Here is a 21,013-nt window from a genome sequence, read left to right as displayed (position 1 = left end):
GCCATCACAGACACACACACGCAGACTCCCCTCACCAAGGGCTCCCGACAGCTTCACTCACTTCAGGGGTAAAAGGAATGTTTAAAGGGAAAAACACCAGCTAAACAGCTCAGGTTTGTCCCAAAAGCATATGTTAAAAAGACTCTTTTCTAAGCCTGCAAAGGGAGCGTAGGCAGGTGACGACACTTTGGAAAGACCTGGAGTTTGCTATTTATTAGTTTTGGACCCTTGCTTATAATTTATTCTGTCCTTTTAGATATATTTGTACTTTAAATACTAGGAAAATTAAGATAAACTTTTAAATATATATATTTTTATATATATTCATATGTATATATATACACATACACATATATACACAACGATGCATTTAGAAGTTACTGTCTCCTCAGTGATTACAACATCACCCTCTAAACCTCTTCAAACGATCAGGACTTGACGCCACTGCTAAAAATATCCTTGTGCTGTCTGCAAGGGACTCCAACAAGGCACCACCAGGCATTTTGGGGTTTGCCACAGAGTTAGGAAGATGTGCAGCCTTTTCTGCGTTCGTTCTCGAGGCTCCAAACCAAACAAAAATCAGATGTTTGGGGTGGGGTTTTTTCTTTTGCAGAGCATTAAGTAAAAGCTGCTGGGTATCACTGTGCCCAGGCAGTGTGACACTTGAGCTCAAGAGGTTTGCCTTCACCTCCCCAAAACAAACTCTTGCAAAAATACCCTGTCCTGGATGCTCAGGCTGAGCCCAAACCGTGGCGAATCCTCATGGCAATTTCGGATTTCAGGTGGTTCTAAATCCAGGCCAACTCAGAGAGGTTTTGGGGGTGAGGGAAGGGTGGCTGTGGGATCAGCATGGTGAAGGATCCCGTTTTCTCTTCCCAGCAATGGAGCAGGTCACCAGCCACCGCTGGCCGCCTGGCCCTGGCAGTGACCAGCGATGGGGAAAGGTGGCATGACCTGGGGGCTGCCCGCAGCCTTCACCAGCCACCTCTCACTTCACCTGCGCCACGATGAAGCCAGACTCCCTCATGCTCTCGTAGTACTCAATGGCCAACGCAAAGTCAAACTCGTTGATGGCCGGCCCGTCGATGGCGATCTTCATGAGGTCGGAGAACCCCTCGCCCTTGGTGTGCCGCGACCGGCCGCGCTTCAGCAGCTCCCGGCCACGGCTGATCTTCTCGGTGAGTACCGAGCCCAGTGGCAAGGCCAAGGCGATGGCTGCGAGGACGGCAAAGTCCGGGAAGAGCTCATGCATCTCGGAGTTGCTGTAGACCAGCTTGATGCAGAGGTCCTTGAAGGAGAGCTGGCTGAGGCTGAAGACAATCCTCTTGAAGAGGGGGAAATCGCTCAGGGCCCTCTCGCTCACCACCACCCGGGAGTAAGCCTGCAGGAGGAAATTCAGCTCGCTGACCCCATAGCTGCCAAGGTCCTCCAAAGACTGAGGGTAGCACTTGGGGTTGAAGATGACCGAGAAGGAGCTGATGGCCTCCAGGATGCTGCTGGGAAACCTGTCCAGCAGGTTGACCCTCACACTCTCCAGGTAGCGCTCCTTCAGGCACTCAAAATGCTTCAGGTGCACTTTGGAGCAGTTGGCCAGCTCGACACCCTTGTAGTAAAGGCGGCTCTCGCCCTCCCGGTCATCCCGCGGGTGCTCGTTCATCTCGTTGAGGAACTCCTGGAGGTTCTGGCCGCTGGCACTCTTCTGGGCCTGCAGGGTGGTAGCGGTGGCGGAGACGATGGGCTTCAGGATGGAGAGGTCAAAGTCCTCAATCTGGAAGAGGCGGCTGAGTTTCTGGAAGATGGGGAGGACATCCAGGAGGATCTTGGTGAAGGCCACAAACTGGAACTTCTTGAGCTCTTGGCAGAGCCCGTGGGCCACGGGCGACCGCTCCGCCTCGCTCTCCAGCAGCAGCACCAGCGTGGGCCACGAGGAATCGATGGCTTCCACAGCTGGGAAAACAGAAGTCCAGTGGATGGCTTTGGGGCTCCTGAGGTCTATCCCACAGAGGTCCAGGACGCTCTGCAGCTCCTGCAAGCCACTGCTTCCCCCCCTGAAGCTGGAGTAGAGCCTGTACACGGCGTCCACCGTGGTCTCATATTTCTGGAGGTACTCGATGCTGACGACGCTGTCGGCCGACAGCAGGGAGCTGCCGTGGGACAGGCAGTGCATCTCCATGAGGAGCGGGCAGACGGAGCTCAGCGCGGTGCCCACCCCGCTCAGCCGCTCGGCCATCAGCGAGGCACTGTCGGCGCTGAGCCACGTCATCTTCATGGTGGGGATGCCGAAGGAGCGCATCACCTCGCCCACCTTGCCCGCCACCGTGGAGGCCTCGCCGGCGGGCAGCTCGAAGCTCCCCAGGAAGGTGGCAGAGGTCTGCCCATTGCAGGGGGAGATGGTGGTGGTGAACATGGCCAGGCTGCGGTGCTGCAGGATGTCCACCGTCTCGTCCACCACCAGCCCGACAAACGGCGAGGCTTTTATCCTGTGCCTGTCCTCGTTGTGCAGGACTTTGGCGATCGCTGCCTGAGCCAGTTCAAGAAGGTGCACAGGGCAGGCGGGGTGGGGGAAAGAGAAACACAAATGAACTTCAAAAGCAGGCGGGAGATGTACAGCACCTGGTGCAAAGTGAGCTGCGAGGCTCCCACCCTCGGGTCTCCCCAGTAGCAGTGCAAGGTCCCCAGCTGGAGAAGAGCCCTTAGGCAACCTGGACATACAAGTTCGTACATGAGCTGGAAACCCTTTTTTTTCCACAGAGTCCCAGAATGGTGGGGACTGGAAGGGACCTCCTGAGTTCATCCAGCCTAACCCCCTGCTCAAGCAGGTTCCCCTCGGTCAGGTGGGTTTGCAAACCTCCTGAGAAGGAGATTCCACAGCTTCCCTGGGAAGCCTGTGCCAGGGCCCCCTCACAGTAATGAAGTTTCTCCTCGTGTTCAAGTGGAACTTCCCACGTTCTAGCTTGTGTACATTACCCCTTGTCTTATCACTGGCCACTACAGACAAAGGACTGGCCTCATCCTCCTGACACCCATCTTGCAAGTGTTGATAAAGCCCCCTCTCAGTCTTTTCTTCAGACTAAACAGCCCCAGGTCCCGCAGCCTTTCCTCATCAGGAAGATGCTCCAGTCCCCTGATCATCTTGGTGGCCTTTGCTGGCCTCTCTCCAGCACTTCCCTGTCCCTCGCCCTGCTGGCCAACATTTTCTAACATACTGTCTCCTCCCGCTCGTGGCCTGCAGTCCAAGCACTGAAGGAAGCTGCAGAGAGCCTGGGGGTCCTTGCCCTGAGATAGGGGCAGAAGCCCCACAGCTTCAGCAGGACTGAATGCCACCAGGGCAGCTTGCTGCCCCATCCCTTGGTTTCCCAAGACCCAGCCTGTGCAGGCAGTGGGGCAAGACAACAGCAAGCCAACACCTGGGTACAAAACTCAGCCATTACATTCCTGCTTTACAGCACAGGTAGGAACAGCAGCAAAACTTCAAGGCATCTTCTCCTTCCCTACTCGGTTTTTCCCCATTTCAGGAGAACGCCCTGGGAAAACTTCCTTGCTGTCTGTCAGTGCTGCAAGTAAAACTTTCAGACACCTAATTAGTGGATTTCTTCTATCTGCAGCAAAATAAGGCTCTTTATAGACCTAAAAAGCCTGGCAAACAGCCAAGGCTCACTAAATTTTTAATCTGGTTTTAACAGGCATGAAGCAGTTATAAAATCAAGGAAATCCTTTCTAAATTCTCTGGCTGCTTGACCTTCCTGATCACTCAAGTTTAGGCCGGTTGAGGGAATACCCACAGTGCTTGTGTGCTAACTGAACTCCTGAGCTTTTGTCCTTAAGCAGCCTGGCAGGCTCAGACAGGAGAGGGTGCTCTTCCTGCACCTCAGGGTGCACGTGTGACCACAAGCCTGAAGCTCTTTCGATGGAGCCCATCGCCTTCTCTTGGTGTGTCACACCAGGGAGTGACACCAAGAGGGTGCCAAGAACAGGCCCATCACTCAACTTCACTGTGGGATGAGAGCACAGCCTGGAGCAACCTGGCTTTGTGGAGCTGGCCAACGGTCCCAAGCACATCATGGATGTACCTTGGTGTCACAGGGATGCACTGAGCAGCCCAAGGTGGAGGATGGAGGTCTGCCCACCAGCAAATGCTAACGCAGAGGCTCCAGTCCCTGCTCTGCCTGTGAGCCAGGGACACCAGTTCCCTTCTCAGCCTCCTGCCTGCCTCAGCACCCAGCTTGTCCTCCCGGGCTGCTCATACAATCCCAGGAAGGTGTGGGTTGGAAGGGCCCTGCAGAGCTCATCCAGCCCAACTCCCTGCTAAAGCAGGTTTCCCTCGATCAGGGGGCACAGGAACGTGTCCAGGTGGGTTTGGAAACCTCCCAAGAAGGAGCCTCCACACCCTCCCTGGGCAGCCTGGGCCAGGGCTCCCTCACCTCAGCACCAAACAAGTTTTTCCTTGTGTTCCAGCCAAACCTCTTGTGTTCCAGCTTGTGCCTGTTACCCCTTGTCCTCTCACTGGCCACCACAGAAAAATGACCATCCTCATCCGCTCAACACCTGTGTTTTAGGGATGGCTCAGCATTGATAAGGGCTCTTCTCAGCCTTATCCTCTCCAGCCTGAACAGCCCCAGGTCCCACAGCCTTTCCTCATCAGGAAGATGCTCCAGTCCCCTGAATCATCTCGGTAGCCCTGTGCTGGCCTCTCTCCAGCAGTTCCCTGTCCCTCTGCAGCTGGGGAGCCCAGAACTGGACAGAGGACTCCAGATGAGGCCTCAGCAGGGCAGAGTGGAGGAGGAGGAGAACCGATGCTGCTGGGAGCATCCAGTGCTTCCCACTGCAAACACAACTCTGGGCCCGGTGAGGCAGAGCACACACCTGCCCCACCACCTTTCACCAGTGCCTGTAGGACGGGAGCTCATGCTTAAGGCTCCTGTTCGCACAAGCAGCAAAGCCAAGCAGGCGCTGGCGATGCTCGACGGGGTGCTGCGAAATGTGGAGCTCCCTGTCACAGCCCCTTGGCACAGACACCCACCCCGCTGCGCTGAAAGCAGCGTGTGCAGGCGGGCGGCCACACAGCACCATCCAGCCCCGGAGCGGGCACACCGAGGGCAGGCACAGCCCAGCATACACACCTGCATCTCCCTGATGCTGCCAGGATGGTAGTACTCGCTGTGCTCAGAGGCCAGCAGCGCCTGGCACAGGTTGAACTTCTGGAAGTCGAGCAGGGAGGAACACTTGTCATCTGGGATCTCCTCCTTGGCCATCCAGTAGACGGTGGTGAGGACGGCCACCTTCGCCGGGTTCACCTCCACCTTGATGAGCGAGCGCAGCTCCGGGTGGCCACGGACTCGTGTCTCGAAGGCCATCTGCTCTCTGTTCACCGCCAGCGCCTGGCGATGGGCGCCGGAGGTGACGTGCCGCAGCAGCGCGTGGCGCTGGAAGTTGTCTGTGCCCACAGTAAAGGCATTCTCGGCTTTACCGTGCTTGTTCTTCACCAGCGCCTGACGACACTCTATGCAAAACATGAGTTTCCTCTCATAGTCAAACTCCAGCCAGGTAAATTCTTCCTTCCAGTGCTCATTGAAATAGCGCTTACACTTTTTATTGGAATTGGAAGTTTCCCCGGCTGGCTTTTTCCCTGGAGGCACCATATCGCTGTGGCTGGGAAACCAAACGCTACGGTTGAACCGAAACGTGCCTTGGAGGAGCAGCCTCTACATTTAATTTAGTAAGAAGGTCTATTACAACTCTCCTGGTCCGACTGGAGATGAAAGAGACACAAGGGAAAGGGATTAGGGGCCGTGCAAAGCCTCAGCCTGCGCTCACCGTTTACTCTCGGCTGTTAATGAAGGGCTGTGGTGGCACAGTGCTCTCTGCCACACACCCAGCACCGCTCAGGGGGAACCCACCGAGCACCTCGCTGGTGTCACCGGCAGCTCTCGGTGTCAGCGGCGGGACCGGTGACACGCTGGTTCTCCTCAGAGTCACGGGGATATCCAACCATGCTTCCCACCACGCCGGGTGGAGCATCATGCTGCAGCTGATGCTGGGGAAGTGTGGAAGGTTCAAAGTTGGCTTTGGACCAAACCCCTAAAAAGCAGGATTCAGCCTCATGAGGAGCAGCACACGCTGCTGACAGCAAGTGCCAGAGACCCAGAGCTGAGCAAGGATGACTGGGAGGACAGCTCAGAAACACGGGCGTTTTCGTTCCTCCCTGTCTTGTCTCTGTCTCAGGAAACTGCCAAACCCACGTCCCGTGGCAGTGGGGCTGGAGCTCTGCACCGCCAGCCCAGCATCCTTCCCAGCAGCCACTCCAGACAGGGTTTCCCAACACCTACAGGAACCAGAAGCTGCAGAGCACTCACACGCTTATCTAAGGGATGTAGCTGAAGTATTTAAGCATCCACCTAATTCCCTCCTTATACTTAAGTCCCACTCAGTCCAGTTCTTGCATTCTTACATGAACTGGACTGAGAAACCAAACTGAGCCTTGATAAAGGCGATGGGAAGAGGAAAAGGAGGAGGAAAAACGCAGTGCAGGGGATGGAGGAAGAACTAAAATGCAGAGGAAAAAGGAAAGAAAAGGGACACTCAGGGCAGCATAAGCCAGGGTACACAGTCAGTCCACGTGACTTGCTGAGAAATCCATGAGGAACTTGGGGTTTTTCTAAAGAACAAACCCCCAAGCACCACAGCCATCAGGACAGCCCTCAGGAAGAAGCTGGAAGCCTCACGATTTAGGTGTTAAAAGCAACATCCCAACTCCCAGAGCTGCAAATACCCACTCCCAACAGAGCAGGAGTTCCCCTTGGGATGCCCTGGGTGATGCTGGCCGGGTAGAGGTGGAGTTTCCAGCACTACAGACAGCCAGCATCACAGCCACGGGGCTCCCTTCATCCAACAACCCTTCCCCAGGGTCAAGAAGTGTCCTTTATTGACTGCAGGAGGGAAAGGAGCAGTTGTTTCCTGCCCCAGGATTTTCCCCTGGGTGCCCAGGGGCAGGTGCCCGTCCTTGCTCGCTGCCTTGCTGGTCCCTTGCGGTCCAGCCCTGAGCCCTAAATCTTCCCCCAGCTCTGGGTGTTTCTTCTGGTTGCACCCAGCTTTTCAGGGAGCCCTCTCCTCCTCCTGAGGGAGGGCAGACGTGCCAAAGCCTCCTGCCACACCAGACAGGAGCAGTGCTCCTGTTTTGCTTCTCCATCACAGAAACCCGAGCAACCTGGTAAAAGACCAAAGCATCAGAGGCCAAGAAGCTCTGTACAGAGAGGAAAACACCAGTCCCCAGGCAGGAGCTGGCAGAGGAGGAGGCAGCACTGGCATCTCCAAGCCTGGCCACAGCCCACATGCCAGCATACCTCACCCTGCAGAGGTGGGTGCTGCAGGGATGGTGTGATGTAGACCCTTGGCACAAGGTGGACCCTCAGCATCTATATTTCCCATTGCTGCCACCCCTGAGCAGCCCTGTCCCAGCTCCCCAAACATGTGTACATGTCTTCACCATGACCCTTCTGTTTCCAGCCCTCTCACCCTGTGCTGTACCTAGCAAACCGGGAGCTTTGAGGCAGTTTTGCAAAGGCAGGGGACAGGAACAGACGGACCAGAGTGGGCACCCCAAGTCAGAGTACGGCCTTCCTAGTCCAAAACTCAGCTCTAACCACAGTCAGCCACAAATGCTTCCAAGGAAGCAGAGAGAAGCCCCGCGACACAACCCTCATGGGAGTTTTCTTCTTGCCCGGAGGGAGGGCAAAACTTTTACAGCTTAAAACAGCCACAGGGATCCCCTCTGCATCTTGCTGTCAGCCTGTTAACGTGGTCTGCTTTACTTCCCAGGGCCAGCTCTCCCTCTGGGCCCCACACCACAGCGTGGTGCAGCTGAGAGCACCCAGGGAAGGAGTCCCAGAGCCGCGGGAGCTGCCGCGTGCCAGCCGGAGCAGCGGCTCCTCGTTGGCACGTTAATTGGGGAGCTGCGACAGGCTCGACATGTGAGAGTCAAAGCTCAGACCCATCCTGCTTAAATGCTTCCTCTGCAGCTGCCAGCACCCGTCAGACGTTCCCCAGGGGACACAGGCTCTGCCAGGGTTGGGATGGTGCCGGTGCCTCTGCCGTGCCCTGGTGAGCCTCAGGGCTCAGCCCCAAAGCAAGAGGAGGTCCCTGTGCAGCAGGGTCAGCTGTCTTTGACAGCCTCACTCGTGGTTTGAGTACCCTGGACCCACCACCCCAATCCCTGTGCTGGGCATCTGTCCAGCTTGGCATGACCTGGCTGCCACCGGGATGGTGCATGACCCTGGGGGGCTGTTTCCCCCATTCCTTCCCTGTCAGTGACCCCATTTGCTTCCAAACCCATCCCTACCTACACACAGCCCTCAGCACTTGCTCCAGCAAAAAAACTGCTGCCTTGGGAAGAGGACAATAAAACAAAACAAACCCTAACAACTAGCAATTGGTGTCTGGGATGGGGGGAGCTCAGGATGGGGCAGAGCACCGCGGCATCACTTCCCACAGCACCCACTGTGCAGCAGCACCAGCCCCCAGGCACCCTCCACTGCCACCGTGGAAAAAGCAACCCTGCATGTCCTCAGGGCCCCAGCAGCACGTGGGGAAAAGGGGCGACTCAAGAGTATGGGGGGAGGGGGTGACACTCTGGTACCCCCACCAACCCCCTCTCTCTCCAGGGCAAGAGCAGGAAGTTTGGTCAGGATGAGGATTTTACTTGCAAGAGGATGATGAGCCGTGCCCCTGTGCATCAGCCCTGACAAGTCACCTTCTGCCCACCCGGGTGACGGTGAGCAGAGCAGCACTCGACCCCAGCATCCCAAGCCCTGCGCACCCACCACCACCCCCCACCTCCACGCTCGCCTTCCCTCCCTCCCCCTACATACGTACCATTTAAAGTCTGCCATGAGCTTTGGGGTGAGGGGGCTTGCAAACTTCCCAGATTTGGGTATGTAAATAAAGAGTTAAAAAGAGGCAAAAAAAAAAAAGAGATAATGGCTAAAAAATCGAATTAAAAATCCAACCCCAGGCGGACAACGCCAAGTGAAAAAAAAACCAAAAACCAAACAGAAGAGGAGAGAGATAAGATGAAAAGAAGGCTGTGAGGCTGGGAGCTGCAGTGCAGCCCCCTCCTCCAGCCCGGCAGCGCGCTGGGGGCGGGCGGGTGCGTGCGCGGGGGTCCCTCCCCGACAGCGCGTCCGTGGCGGCTGCGGGAACAAAAGCCTGCGGCTCTGCCCCCGCGCTCACGGCTGCACGGGAGCTGCCATCTTGCTGCGAGGAGGACTGTCTGGCTCCCACCACGCTCCTCCCGGTAACCGACGGCAGCAGTGGCCACTAGCGGTGGCCAAGGGATTGGGGAAAGGTTGTGAGGTGGCTACTAGGATGGGCTGGATGGGCTGCGAGCGCTGGGTGAAGGGGAGGATGCGCTGCTGCTCTGATTACACACCTTCCTCGAGGTGATGGGCATGGGGTGTTGGCTTGTGGCTCCCTCACTCCAATCCCCGGCCGAGGGATGAGTATATGTGGTAGGATGAGCTGCAAAAGCATCCAGCCAGGATGGGTGCCTAGGTTTGGGCAGAGCACCCCTGGAGCAGGCAGCGTGGGCAAAGCAGCTCTCCAGCCCTGCTGCAAAATCCAGGTCTGAGCCCTCAGTGCACACAGCAGCAGGATTCAGACCAGGCTCCTGGTCAAGTCCTATCTAACTGCACGGGGGCTGCCCCATCTAATTATCCTTGGGACTGGCATTCCCACTCTTTGAGTGGGCTGCTGTGGGCAGAGCAGGTCTTCAGTCCTGCCTGCAGCAAACAAACAAGGTTTTGCCTGCTGCAAAACCCAAGTCCCTGTCCCTCAGCAAACACAGCAGAGGGACTTGGACCAAGCTCCTGCTTGAGCCCCGTTTTGCTCCACTCCCGTGGGACTGGCACTGGCATTCACACTGGGCACCCACTCCTTCATGGTGGGGCTCCCTAACTATCAGGGATCCTCTGCTTATGCCTCTTTTTTCAGCACTAAATACAGTGGAGATTTAAAGCCCCTCAATTTAGGATTTCATGCTAACTTTGCTCTTCCCCAAACAAAGTTCCCAAGGACACTAAAACCCCGAAGAGCACCGGTGTCCCATAGAAGCCCCCAGTGGGAATACCTCTCTCCATTCCCCACTCCCAGCATGGACTTGGTGCCCAGCTGCTGGAGATGCTCTCAGCCCCAGCTCCACCTGAGCCCTGCACAGAGCTGTGGCCCCACGGTATGTGCCTGGATTAGGGGCTGCATTGTACCTGGCTCCAGCTGGCTCCACACCAGGGAGGGAACCGGAGGCCCCTCAGTGAATTCCTCTCTGTAGGCTCTCCCACATGTCCCCAGGCAAGAAGCTCTTCCTGCTCCTGGGACATTCCTGCCCAGTGCCTCAGCAGGGTTAATGCTAACAGGAGCTGGGTGAAACCAGAGATGAGCTCCTGGGGGATGAAAATATGCACTATTTATTCTTGTGCTAATGCAAGTGAGAAAAGAGGAGTAGCCTTTTTAATCAGTTTTCAAGCAGGAGGCTGCTGCATCCCCTGGATCACAGCATCCGGAGCAGGTCAACGGTTCCAGCCTACGGCAGTGGCCAGTAGCCCTGTGGGCTGAGACAGGCTGTTTCCCACAGCCCTGGCAGCTCCTGGCCCCTGCCAAGCCCCTGCACTGGGATCCACTGGCAGGACCTGAGGACTCTACCTGAGAACATGCTTGATTTCCCCCCACCCAGTTCCCAAAAGGGAGCATCCCAGCCCACTCCCACAGGCTGCTCCTGCTCCACTCCATCCCATCTGGAGAGGCACCCAAACCCAGAGCAGAGGGATGAGGGAGTGCTACAAGCCCCCACACAGAGTCCTGGATAACAAATTGATTTGACAAAAGCCTTCAGTGCTCATCCTCCCCTTCACTTTAACCAGCACCAGATACAAACACAGTTGTTTATTATTATCAGGAGCCAAGAGAGGAAAAATCTGCAGCAGGGCAACAGAACCACTCAAGAAAAGAAACAACAGGGACCAAGCAGGAATCCAAAATCCCACTGAGTGAAGCAACCACGGCACCATGTGGCATCACAGTGGGGCTCCTCTGTGAGCATGGCCAGAAAACTGGGAAGATGGGGCTGGTGAGTGGCTCCATGGGGCACTTGACCCACGGGGAAGCTTCTGCTGTGGAGCCCCTGGCACACAGCAGCCACTGCACAAGACAAGGACACTCTGACCCAGCCCTGGGCAGGGGGTCAGGCATCAGCCAGGGAAGATAGAATCTGCCTGCCCAGGGTGGGGGACCATGATTATTGTGCTTTTTTGCTTTCCAAAGGGGTTAGTACCTCCCAGGAGCAGCTCCAGCTCCATCAGCCACGTAGCCCTGCACCCAGTGAGCATCCTTGCCTGAGTAACACCAAACAGTAACAGCAGCCTAGCCCAAGCAAGGAGGCAACAGTGACAGACACACAGGCACCTGCCAGTGGCCAAGCAGCCAGGGAGAGACCCTGAGTGCATGCCAAGGACCACTGAGCCCAGGGAGGGGTCTGGGAGACCAGGGTGTACCAAGCAAACCTCAGCATGGGCACTCTGCCTGCTTCATGCTGAACCTGCTCTGTTCTGTCCTGTGAGCCTCTGCCTGGGGGTCCTGCAGTGAGGAGGCTATAACGAACACCAATGCCTTAATTACTGTTTGGTTTGGGTTTTTTTTTTTCCCCTCCATAAATTAGTGTTTCTCCCAGAAGCCTCCAGTTTTAAGGTGGATTTTGGGCAGCATTTGGCAGGATGACCCTGACCACTGCCCCTGCAGACTTGCATCCCTGCAGGATGCAAGACGTCCTTCCTAAAGGAACTGAAATGGAAATACTTCTGTTGACTCCTATGCAGCAGCAGCCTTGGTTTGAGTCAGTCACTGCTATTTTTCTCCCCCATGACATGCCTAGAGAGCTCAGTGGGCAGGTGCCCTGTCTGCATGACCACATTTATCATCAGCGCAGCACGAGGGCGGCTGCTGCCCGATGAGCCACAGTTTCCACTTGAGCCCCAACCAGCCCTGAGCTCCCGCCAGGGATGTCAAGGGGTCAGACCCTGGCACCCCCTCAACTCTCCATCCCCATGGCCAGAGACTGAGTTCTCTCAGGGTTTTTCACTGCATCTGCAAGAAGCTGAGCAGAAGAGAGCGAAAAACTCAACCATAATGCCCCCCGAATTAAACCCCCGAGTCCAAACCCAAGATGTTTTCCTTCTCTGCTTTAAAACTGTCTCTGAGTCAAGACTTGTGCATTCTCAGCAGGGACACAGTAAAGCTGGTGCCCCTGAAGCTACTGAGCCCTGAGACCCCTGCGCCCTCACTGCCTGACCCACCAGCCATCATCACGCAGGACAGGGTGGGACAGACCCGTCACACTGCCAGCGGGGAGGCTGCGGTGTTGACACGGCACAGGGAAAATTCTGAGGGGAGGGAAGGCACCGCTGCCTTGCAGGCAGCCGCTTCTCCTCTGCACCCAAAGCCCCATCCCTGACAGGCTCAAAACCCAACCAGGGACACGAGCGGGAGGATGCCGCGGGAGGGAGGATGCCGCGGGAGGGAGGATGCAGGGGAGGGGCTCCGGCCCCGCCGCCGGCCTCTGCCCGCAGCCACAACCCTCGCACCCGGAGGTGGTGACAGTTCGATTTTATCTCTGCTGTGCACGGCGGGGGAAGGCAGGCAGGAGGCGAGGAGCCGCTGACTTGTGTAGGAGAGAACCGTCCCTGTGCGAGGGAGACAGCACTCAACACCGTGTCAGCACAGACAAATTAAAAATACTCCTGTGAGCCCCCGGGGCTGGTGCCTGGGCAGGCAGAGCAGGGAGAGCAGGGAGAGCTGGCAGGGCAGGCAGAGCTGGCAGGGCAGGCAGGGCAGGCAGGGCAGGCAGGGCAGGCAGGGCAGGCAGGGCAGGCAGGGCAGGCAGAGCTGCCTCCTCCTGCAGCATCTGCAGCAGCTCTGCAAAGAGACCAGAGGGTTATGGAGAGGAGCGGGAGCCCCACATCAGAGAAGGTGATGGGGGGACAATCTGGGGGACCCCAATATTTTCCTGCTGTGGCTCAGCTCTCCTGCACATCTCCAGGGTGCTCAGGAGCGGGGAAAGTTGCTCTTTGACTGCAGGGGGTCTCTTCCAAAAGCAGGGGCTTGGGTAGCTCAGGTCCTTGTGGAGGGGTCTGGGTGGGCAATGGGCCATGGAGAGGGGTCCACGGGGTGCTGCTGGAGAAGGGAGATGCCTGAGCAGCTGACACTGGGACCCCCCCAACCTCCTCAGCCAGTGCCAGCTTGCAGGACACTACCTCGCGCCTCTTTCCCCTGTCTTGTCACAACCTTTTGCTGCGTGACTTGAGCTGGCAGGGAACAAGCTTTGAGATAAACTCAGATGACATCCCTGCAAACTCCCGGGCATGGCCACAAACAGGATTATTTGTCTGGGCTGGGGAGCAGGGGGTCAGTGCTCATTTCTCCTCCAACAGCCACCCCAGCTCCAGGCTAATGCTGCTGCCACCAGAGATGGGGCCGCTTTACTCCCTGTGATGCAGCAGCTGAGCAGGCAAAGCATTTTTGCTGAGAAACAAGAGCAGAAGCTAATCTACAAGGTAATCACCCACCCTGGGCTCCCTCCTAGTTGATGTGCTTGGTCCCTGAAACGTGGCTCAGCTGCATCCAGCACTCCAGGAGCTGCAGGGAGCAATAGCCCAGCACAACTGATATCACAAACGATTTCTGAGGAGCAAAACTGGATACAGGTCTCGCTCTATAAAACCTCTTTTTCCTCTTCATGTCCACAAGCATTGAGCCCACCTCCCTGGGGATTTTAATTTCCATCTCTCCCGTCTGTCAGCTAATGACCTGAAAAATCAACATTTAGTGATGCTCCCCACCCCTTGCAGAGCCCCCATCCAGCCCTGACTGGCTTAAGTGTCCTCTGCACTGTGTCCAGCATCATTGCTGGGGCTGCTGTAGCCCAGCTGTAACCTCACTGATCTCTATGACAGGCATCCAGGAGCTGGGCTCATCCTGACCCGGTACGGCGGCAGAGAGGAGGCAGCGAGCATTGAATGCTCATCTGGGCTCTGCTCCCCAAAGCCCTGCTCTCTCTCCTCACCATCACCTTCCCCTCTGGGGTGATGTCAAGGTCTTTGTGAAACACAGAGAGCTCGTGCAGGCAGAGACTGGAGCCCCAGATTGGCTCAGCCTTTATTCTAAGCATTGTTTAAATCATCAAAATTACAGCCGAGTCCAATTCATTACGGCCAGGGAGCGACTGACAGAAATGAAAAGGGAAAAAAAGACACTAAAATTGATGCTTTCTCACCATTCCAGTGAAATAACCAATTTGGAAGAAATTAAGGGACTCCTGTCTCTACCAGCCTTTTCAATTGCCTCTGAGCCAATGCACATTTTTCATAGTGCGGCGTTTCCTCTATTAACAGTGAAAATTAATGATTTCTATTATTGAAACACCTGAAGGCAGGTGCCTCCCTCACCCAACTGGGGCTGGGCTCACCCCTTCCCTTGAGCTCCTGGAGAGCAGAGAAGAGCCCCAAGGAGCCCGATGGGCTCAGAGAGGGCAAGTGACAAGGCCAGGGTAGGTCAGTGGCAGAGCCAAGTTTGGGGCCAGTGGCAGTCCCCATCCCAGACGTGCTGGAGTAATGCATGCAGACCACTGCAGTGAGACCCAAACCTCAGGACAGCTTCACAGCTGTCCCCAATGCCAGTCTTTCCTGGCTTTGCTCCATGAGGTGAAACAGCACTCACCCCACTTGCAGGGGGTTCAACGCTGACTTCAGTGGTTCAAATCTTGGGGGTGGCTAAGAGAACTTTCAACCTCCCATCGATTTACATATTCCTTCCTCTAAGTTTTGTAAAGGTCAAAGCCCTTTGCTTCCACTGTGTTCTTGCTCCCAAGGTTATTTTCAGGGAGCCCCAAGCGCAGCTCCCTTCATGGTTGCACCGACAGCTGCAGGAGCTGCCCTGAGGCCAGGCTGGTCATAGCCAGGCTTGGGAAGATGACACACATCTGTCATTATTTTTTAATTAAAGTTTTATTTCCTACCTCTGGTATTTCATTGTCATTTCCGCCAACTCCTACCCAGGCCGTGCTAATAGAATCACTTCGGAGAAGAGTGGGAACAGCCAGCCCACTCCCTCTGAACATCCCGCTCAGAAAAGGGAGGGGATGGGGAAAAAAAAACCCCACCACTCCAACTACAAGCTGTTAAATCCCCAGCCCCTGCAGTCATTAGGGGCTTCAGGACATCAAGTGGGTGCTGGAATGGACCATCAAAGCCGCAGCACAGCCACCAGCACCCAGCTGGGAGCATCGTTAGGGCAGAAACTTCAAACAGAAGAAGTTCACGTTGGCTCAAAATACTTGTTAGCACCTCATTCTGCCAGTGAGGTGAGGTGGGATTAAAAATGGTCTCCAAAAAAAAAAAAATGTCAAATTGTCTCTTTGCTGGAAACGCAGTGATATTTTTCTAGCCCACATCACATTGGAGGTCAAGATTAGATGACAGCTTGGTCTAAAAATACTCTGAAGGGGAGGCTGAAGCTGCCGGAGGAGCCCAGAGTCCCCAGTGCCTCCCCGGGTGTCGTTCACGAATGATGTTTTCCCCAGGACATTTCTATGAGCACAGCCCGGTAAAAACAACTGCTTCATTTACAGGGAGATTCACTCAAAACAACCTCAGGGAAAGCTCAGTCCCACCAAGGAGCCAAACCCAAAGCCGGCGTTTAAGCGGGGACAGGTTCCTTTCTCCCTCAGCCTCGGCAACGGCAGAGAAGCCTCATTAAGCAGCCAATTAACAACAGCAAACTCACAGAAGCATCAGGACCCAGACGTAGTCCCACCCTGCGCTGCCCACCATGGGGCTGAGCCGAGTTCCCACGTTTTCTGGAAGGAATGTTTAAACCAGAGCAGGGGATGTTTAACGCCCGCAGGGAGCAGCCACCTCACAAGCACCACCACCATCACCTTCCACTACCCAGACACCGCACCCGAGCTTCCAAATTGAACCTTTAGTGATTTTTTTACAGCATTTCCTAGATATTTGAGACCACAATGCTAAAAAAAAATCAAGCTTCGGGTTTTGGTTTGGTAGGGTGGGTTGTTTGTTTGTTTCAAACCTGCTTTGCCTGACAAGTATTCCAGGCAAATATCCCGAGCAGCATTACACATTCCAAAACGAAAGGCAGCTCGTGGAGAAAAAGATTGTGTTTCAAACTATCAGAGAAATTGAAGCGATCCGTAGGAGACAGCTGACAGGGAAGGCTGCAGCTCTGCCAGCGCCGAGGAGGAGCCCGCTCAGATGTGCCAGTTCCATCGCACCAACCTCTCTCTCTCTCCCCCGGGCCTGGCAGCTCTCCTGCCATCACAGGCATCAACCAGCACACTCTGGTGAGACCTTCACCCGAGGAAAACGAGCGCACGTGAGCGTGTGGACACGCACCAAACACGCGTGTGCACACCGCGGGGCACGCGTTACACGCGCGGACAGAACCGCAGCGACCCGCTGGACCCCCCGACCCCCAAAGCACCGGCGGTAGCCCAGGACAAGGCTCCTGCCCCAGCGGCCGATAAGAACCAAACCGCCGAAATTACAGCCCCGAAACGCGGCTGAAAGCGGCGTTACGCTCCATTTGCTGCCGCAGCTTCCACTCCACAAGCCCGAGACGGCCAAACACAACAGCAAAGCATCCCCGGTCGCCCGCCCCGACCAGCCTCCCCTGCCAAGGCGCCGTCCCCAGCCTCGTTTCACACACAGAAAAAAAAGCATCAAAGATTTGCGTGGCGGGTGCAGCGGAAAACACAAGTTGGAGGTGACCCCCAAACGAAGAGCAAGGGCAAAATACAGCCGTGTCAGCGCATAACCTTTTTCTTCCTCTTTTTGCAGCCCTGGGAAAAATCAATAAGATGCAGTGAGTCAAACTCAGCTTGAATCCCGTAAGTAATTAGGATTAGCAGGCTGGGAGCCGAAGAAAGAGGCTGTGTGTATGCCTGGGCTGGGAGGGACCATTTTGTGGGTGTATGGTACACAGCTTAGTTGATGCAAATAAAAAGAACAGCTTTTTTCTTTTTGGTAATGGATTTTCAGGCAATAAGGAGCAGCAACGACCCGATTTGCTTAGGAAGCTCAAGAGGGTAATTTAGCTTGCCGAAGCCCCCGATGGGAGCAGGATGGGGACCCACAGGTGAATCAATATTTGTGCCTCGTGTCGAGTCTGTCTACCAGCCCCTCGCTCCCCAGCCCGGACTGCTCAAGCACCAACACGTATTTCTGGAGCTCTTTCCTGGCAGTAAATAACACACCTCAATTTTTCACTGATAAGTCTGAGGTCAAAATTGCAGAGGAGAGAAGAAACACCCCCTCCCTACAACCTCAGCAGAGCTACTCGGAAAACAAGAAACACTTAGATACTTTTTTATTTTTAAGAGAACAACTCATACCTTGATTTATTTCCATTTTCTCAAGCTCGGGCAAGTAGGTAAACGCTGGCTGCGTGCAGGAATTGGGTCCGTGCAGGCAGGAGCATCCCTGGGACAGCAGCAGGACAAGCACCCCGGACCTCAGCCCCTCGCCGGACCCCAGCCCATCGCTCGCCGGTCCCCCCTACCCACGGACCCGTCGGACTTCCAGCCCATCGCCCCTGCCGAGCCCCCCGCGCCCTGCACGCTGACACGGCTCCCGTTAGCATCCCCCCCCACCCCTCCTCCGCGCCCAGCCAGCTTCGCAAACGGTTTTGCGACGGATTAACGGGCGAGATGATGGGGCTGAGCAGCCTCCAGGCCGGCGGGGGAGGGAAAGTTGCATTTCACCCACCTAGAAGCATTTTGGATCCGTCTGCTTCGCCTCGGCGCTGCTGGTGCCTCCCGCTCGCCCGGCTGGGCTGCGGGCAGGGCGAGCAGAGGAGGGGAGGGAGGAAGGGAGCGAAGGGGAGGGCTCGCCCGCAGCCCCGCTCAGCCGCCCCCCTCGATGCTCAGCCCACTGCCGCCGGGCCGTACAAGCCCCTCACCCCCGCGTCCGGCCCCGCCTCGGTCCCAAACGGAGCGCACAGCGGGGAAAAGCAGCTGGAGGTGCCGGCTATAAACATGGAAACGGGGAGGGGAAGGGATTGAACCCCCCCCCAAGCACAGTACGAACACCCTTTTCTCCCCGAGTCCGGCGCGAAGCGGCTGTCGGGGCTGCCAAAGCAAAGAAACTTCGACTGGGGGCAAGGGAGCCCCCCAAGATCTCTCCCCGGGTGCCCAGGACCTCCCTCAAGTGAGCTGGTTTGGGGTGGCCAATAATCGGGCTGGCACCTGCCAAGATGCTGGCCCCTCACGGCGGGGTTTGCTGTGGGAGAGGAGGCAGCCGCTGCAGCCGCCCACCCCTACCCCTCTGGCAAAGGAATCCCCCCGTGGGCAAGGTCACATGCATGTGCTGGCAGGATGCAGGCTGAGCCCACCAGCGCTCTGAACCACATGAGCCTAGCTCGCCCAGGAAGCCGAGCACATCCCACACACACCACATGCACCACCCCTCCCCCTCCAGTCACCAGCACATCTCTCAGCTTTTGGGGTTCACAGAATTTACCCAGGAGGCAGCTGTATGAACTCTTTTCCCAAAATCTGCCCAAACCTCCCAGAAAGCCCTGGAGCATCCTACCCAGTGATCCCCATGAAAGGGGTGTCTGTGTGTCCCTGCCTGGCTCAGACACATCCCAGAGTGCTGCAAGCGTGCAAAAGCCGATCCAGCCATGGCATGACTTTGTGGGGTCAATGCAGGCAGCCTGCGCAGGGTGGGGGGCCTACCACAGCCCCCCATGATTAAGGTTTTGTATAAGCCCCGGAGCTCAGGGTTTGCTGCCATCCCCATGGTTTTCATTAGCACGGGCCGAGGCAGTTGGATTCCCCAACGGCAGCACCTTCTCTGTGCTGAATTTTTTGCCTCCAGAGCTTTTTAGGGGGTAGATTCAGGAGAGGGTGCTTTTTAAAGAGGGAAGTGGTGAAAAACCTGCTTGTGAAAAGAGGGAATAATCATCTCTCCACACCTCCCCACCCCACCCCCCTCCCCCCTGAAAAAAAAGAGAGATGAGAACAGAGAGGGATTTAAATCCTTCCCTCAAGTCAAACAATTCAAAGTCAGGCAAGAACCCCTCTCCTTCAGCCACAAGCATGAAGATGTAAACTATGAGATCTCAAATTCCCTTCCCAGGCACTGCAGCCAGACCAGACACTTTTTCAGGGTAAACTCTAGCATTTTGGTGTTCTGCAAAGCACCCAAAGCCATCAGGACTCCCCTGCCACAATGCTGCCAAGCCAGGGCATTCCACACACCCACCCAGGCTTGGTTGGCACTGGAGCAGCACTGGCAAAACTCAAGTGAGGGTAATGTGCTGGGCACACGTGCCCCCAAGCACAGGGTATTGCTTTCAGGGTCGTTAGCAGCAGCAGCAGGAGTAAGTTTATCCCGGGCACTCACTAATCTGGGATTGGCAGCTGGGCCTGCACCGCCTGTTCTCAGCTCCCAGCAGGCTATTTAAACCCAATATTAATTTGTTTAATGTCATCAGCAGTTTGGTGCTACTGCAAGCAAGCATTGAGTAGAGAGAGTGTGGAGGTGTAAAGACTGGGAGGAGCACAGGGCTGACAATCACCAGGAGCTGTTCTGCTTTCACCCAGGATGAAAACAAGCCACAGGCAAGTCTGGCTTCTCCTGACCTCTATCCTGGGTAGCAAGGACTGTCTGGACTGATGTATAGCCCTTAGCCCTCACACTCCATCTGCCCTCATCAGCAGCACTGGCCAGCACCTTGGGTTCTGCATAGCAGTTTCATCAATAGATAATCTTATTCAACAATAAACCTTGCTTTATGCCATCTGGGCAGGCAAGCTCTGGCTAGCATTACCACAGCTGAAAGAGAACTGAGCCAGCATGATGTCGAGGGGTGGGAGAGAAACAGCAGCGTGGGATGGGGTGTTTTATGGCCTAGCCTTTGAGGCCAGGTGGAGTAGAGGCTAATTGCAGGTACTGATTACAGACCTCTGCTATTAACACCTCCTGCCCTCCCCTGCCCAGCTGCAGCAGGTTACTGGAATTTCCCAGCCAGGCAGCATGGGTCTGGCTGGTGCATAACTTGCTATATTTGTGTGTGGACCCCTGTGCTGACACATGGCAGTGGCACAAACACTCCCACTGGGCCTGGACCCCTGTCACCCTCCCAGGGCTGTCACCAGCCACCCAAGGGAGCAAAACCTGGGGCCTCTGCTTCCCCCAACTTCCTGGGAGCTGTAGCTGCAGAGCATCCTCTCTGGAGGGCACCTGGGGGCTGTGACAACTGGCCTTGCCATCCCTGCACAACTGTGGGAGGCACTAAAAATAATCAAAGCCAGGGGGCATTATTGCATCAGATGCTACACCCCCTCCCCACTGCTTTTTGACACAGGGTGTTAACCTCACTTGGGCCCAGCAGCAGAGTGTTAGGAGTGGTGAAACAGAGGTGTCTCTGCAAAGAGGCAAGTCTGCCTGCTCCAGTAGAGACTCAGCCACAGCCTGGAAGAGGCAAAGCCCAAACATGCAGTAGGAGGGGGAGCATTCACCTACACCCGCCGCAGAGCCGGGCTTGCTCAGGCAAGTCTGCTCAAGCTGCGCCTGCAGCCCAGACAGCAGCAGATCAAAGGGAAAGGAGAGGGGGCAGGGAGCTCAGGGAGAAGGATAGGTCCAGCTGTGACCCATTGGGCTCGGTTTGGGCACGGGCTGTCTCTGATGCCGCTGATTCACCGACTCTGGGAACCTCAACAGAGCGCTTACTCTGAAACCTACTGAGAGCAGTGTTAAACATCTCACCGGCTAAGAGGTAACCAGGACAGGCTCTCCCCAGCCTCACATTCAAAAGCAGCCTGGCACACAGTGACCAGAATTAGGCAACAATTGCGTCAATAAATGAGAAGGGAGGCAGAGGGATAAAACAACCCATCAGCGAGCTCCCTCCCCCCTCCCCAGCTCTGCCAAACCTTCCAGAGCCTTTCTGGCTG

General features: G+C 56.0%; 2 protein-coding genes across 2 annotated transcripts in view; both read right to left on the bottom strand.

Annotated features, from left to right (window-relative positions):
- The window catches only part of ZNF385C (zinc finger protein 385C), a 102,673-nt gene that overhangs the window by 19,345 nt on the left and 62,315 nt on the right, over window positions 1–21,013 (bottom strand). The window lies entirely within an intron of this gene.
- Window positions 817–5,682, bottom strand: CZH17orf113 (chromosome Z C17orf113 homolog). The gene is made up of 2 exons (XM_010205946.2): window positions 5,121–5,682; window positions 817–2,521 (listed from the first exon to the last, which is right to left on the bottom strand). Exons 1-2 carry the CDS (start codon window positions 5,637–5,639, stop codon window positions 989–991), a joined length of 2,052 nt encoding a protein of 683 aa, XP_010204248.2. The 5' UTR covers window positions 5,640–5,682; the 3' UTR covers window positions 817–988.

Source organism: Colius striatus, chromosome Z, assembly GCF_028858725.1.
Source record: "Colius striatus isolate bColStr4 chromosome Z, bColStr4.1.hap1, whole genome shotgun sequence".
Lineage (NCBI taxonomy): Eukaryota > Metazoa > Chordata > Aves > Coliiformes > Coliidae > Colius > Colius striatus.
The sequence above is the reverse complement of the archived record's forward strand: the minus strand, read 5'-3'. Positions and strand labels throughout refer to the sequence as shown.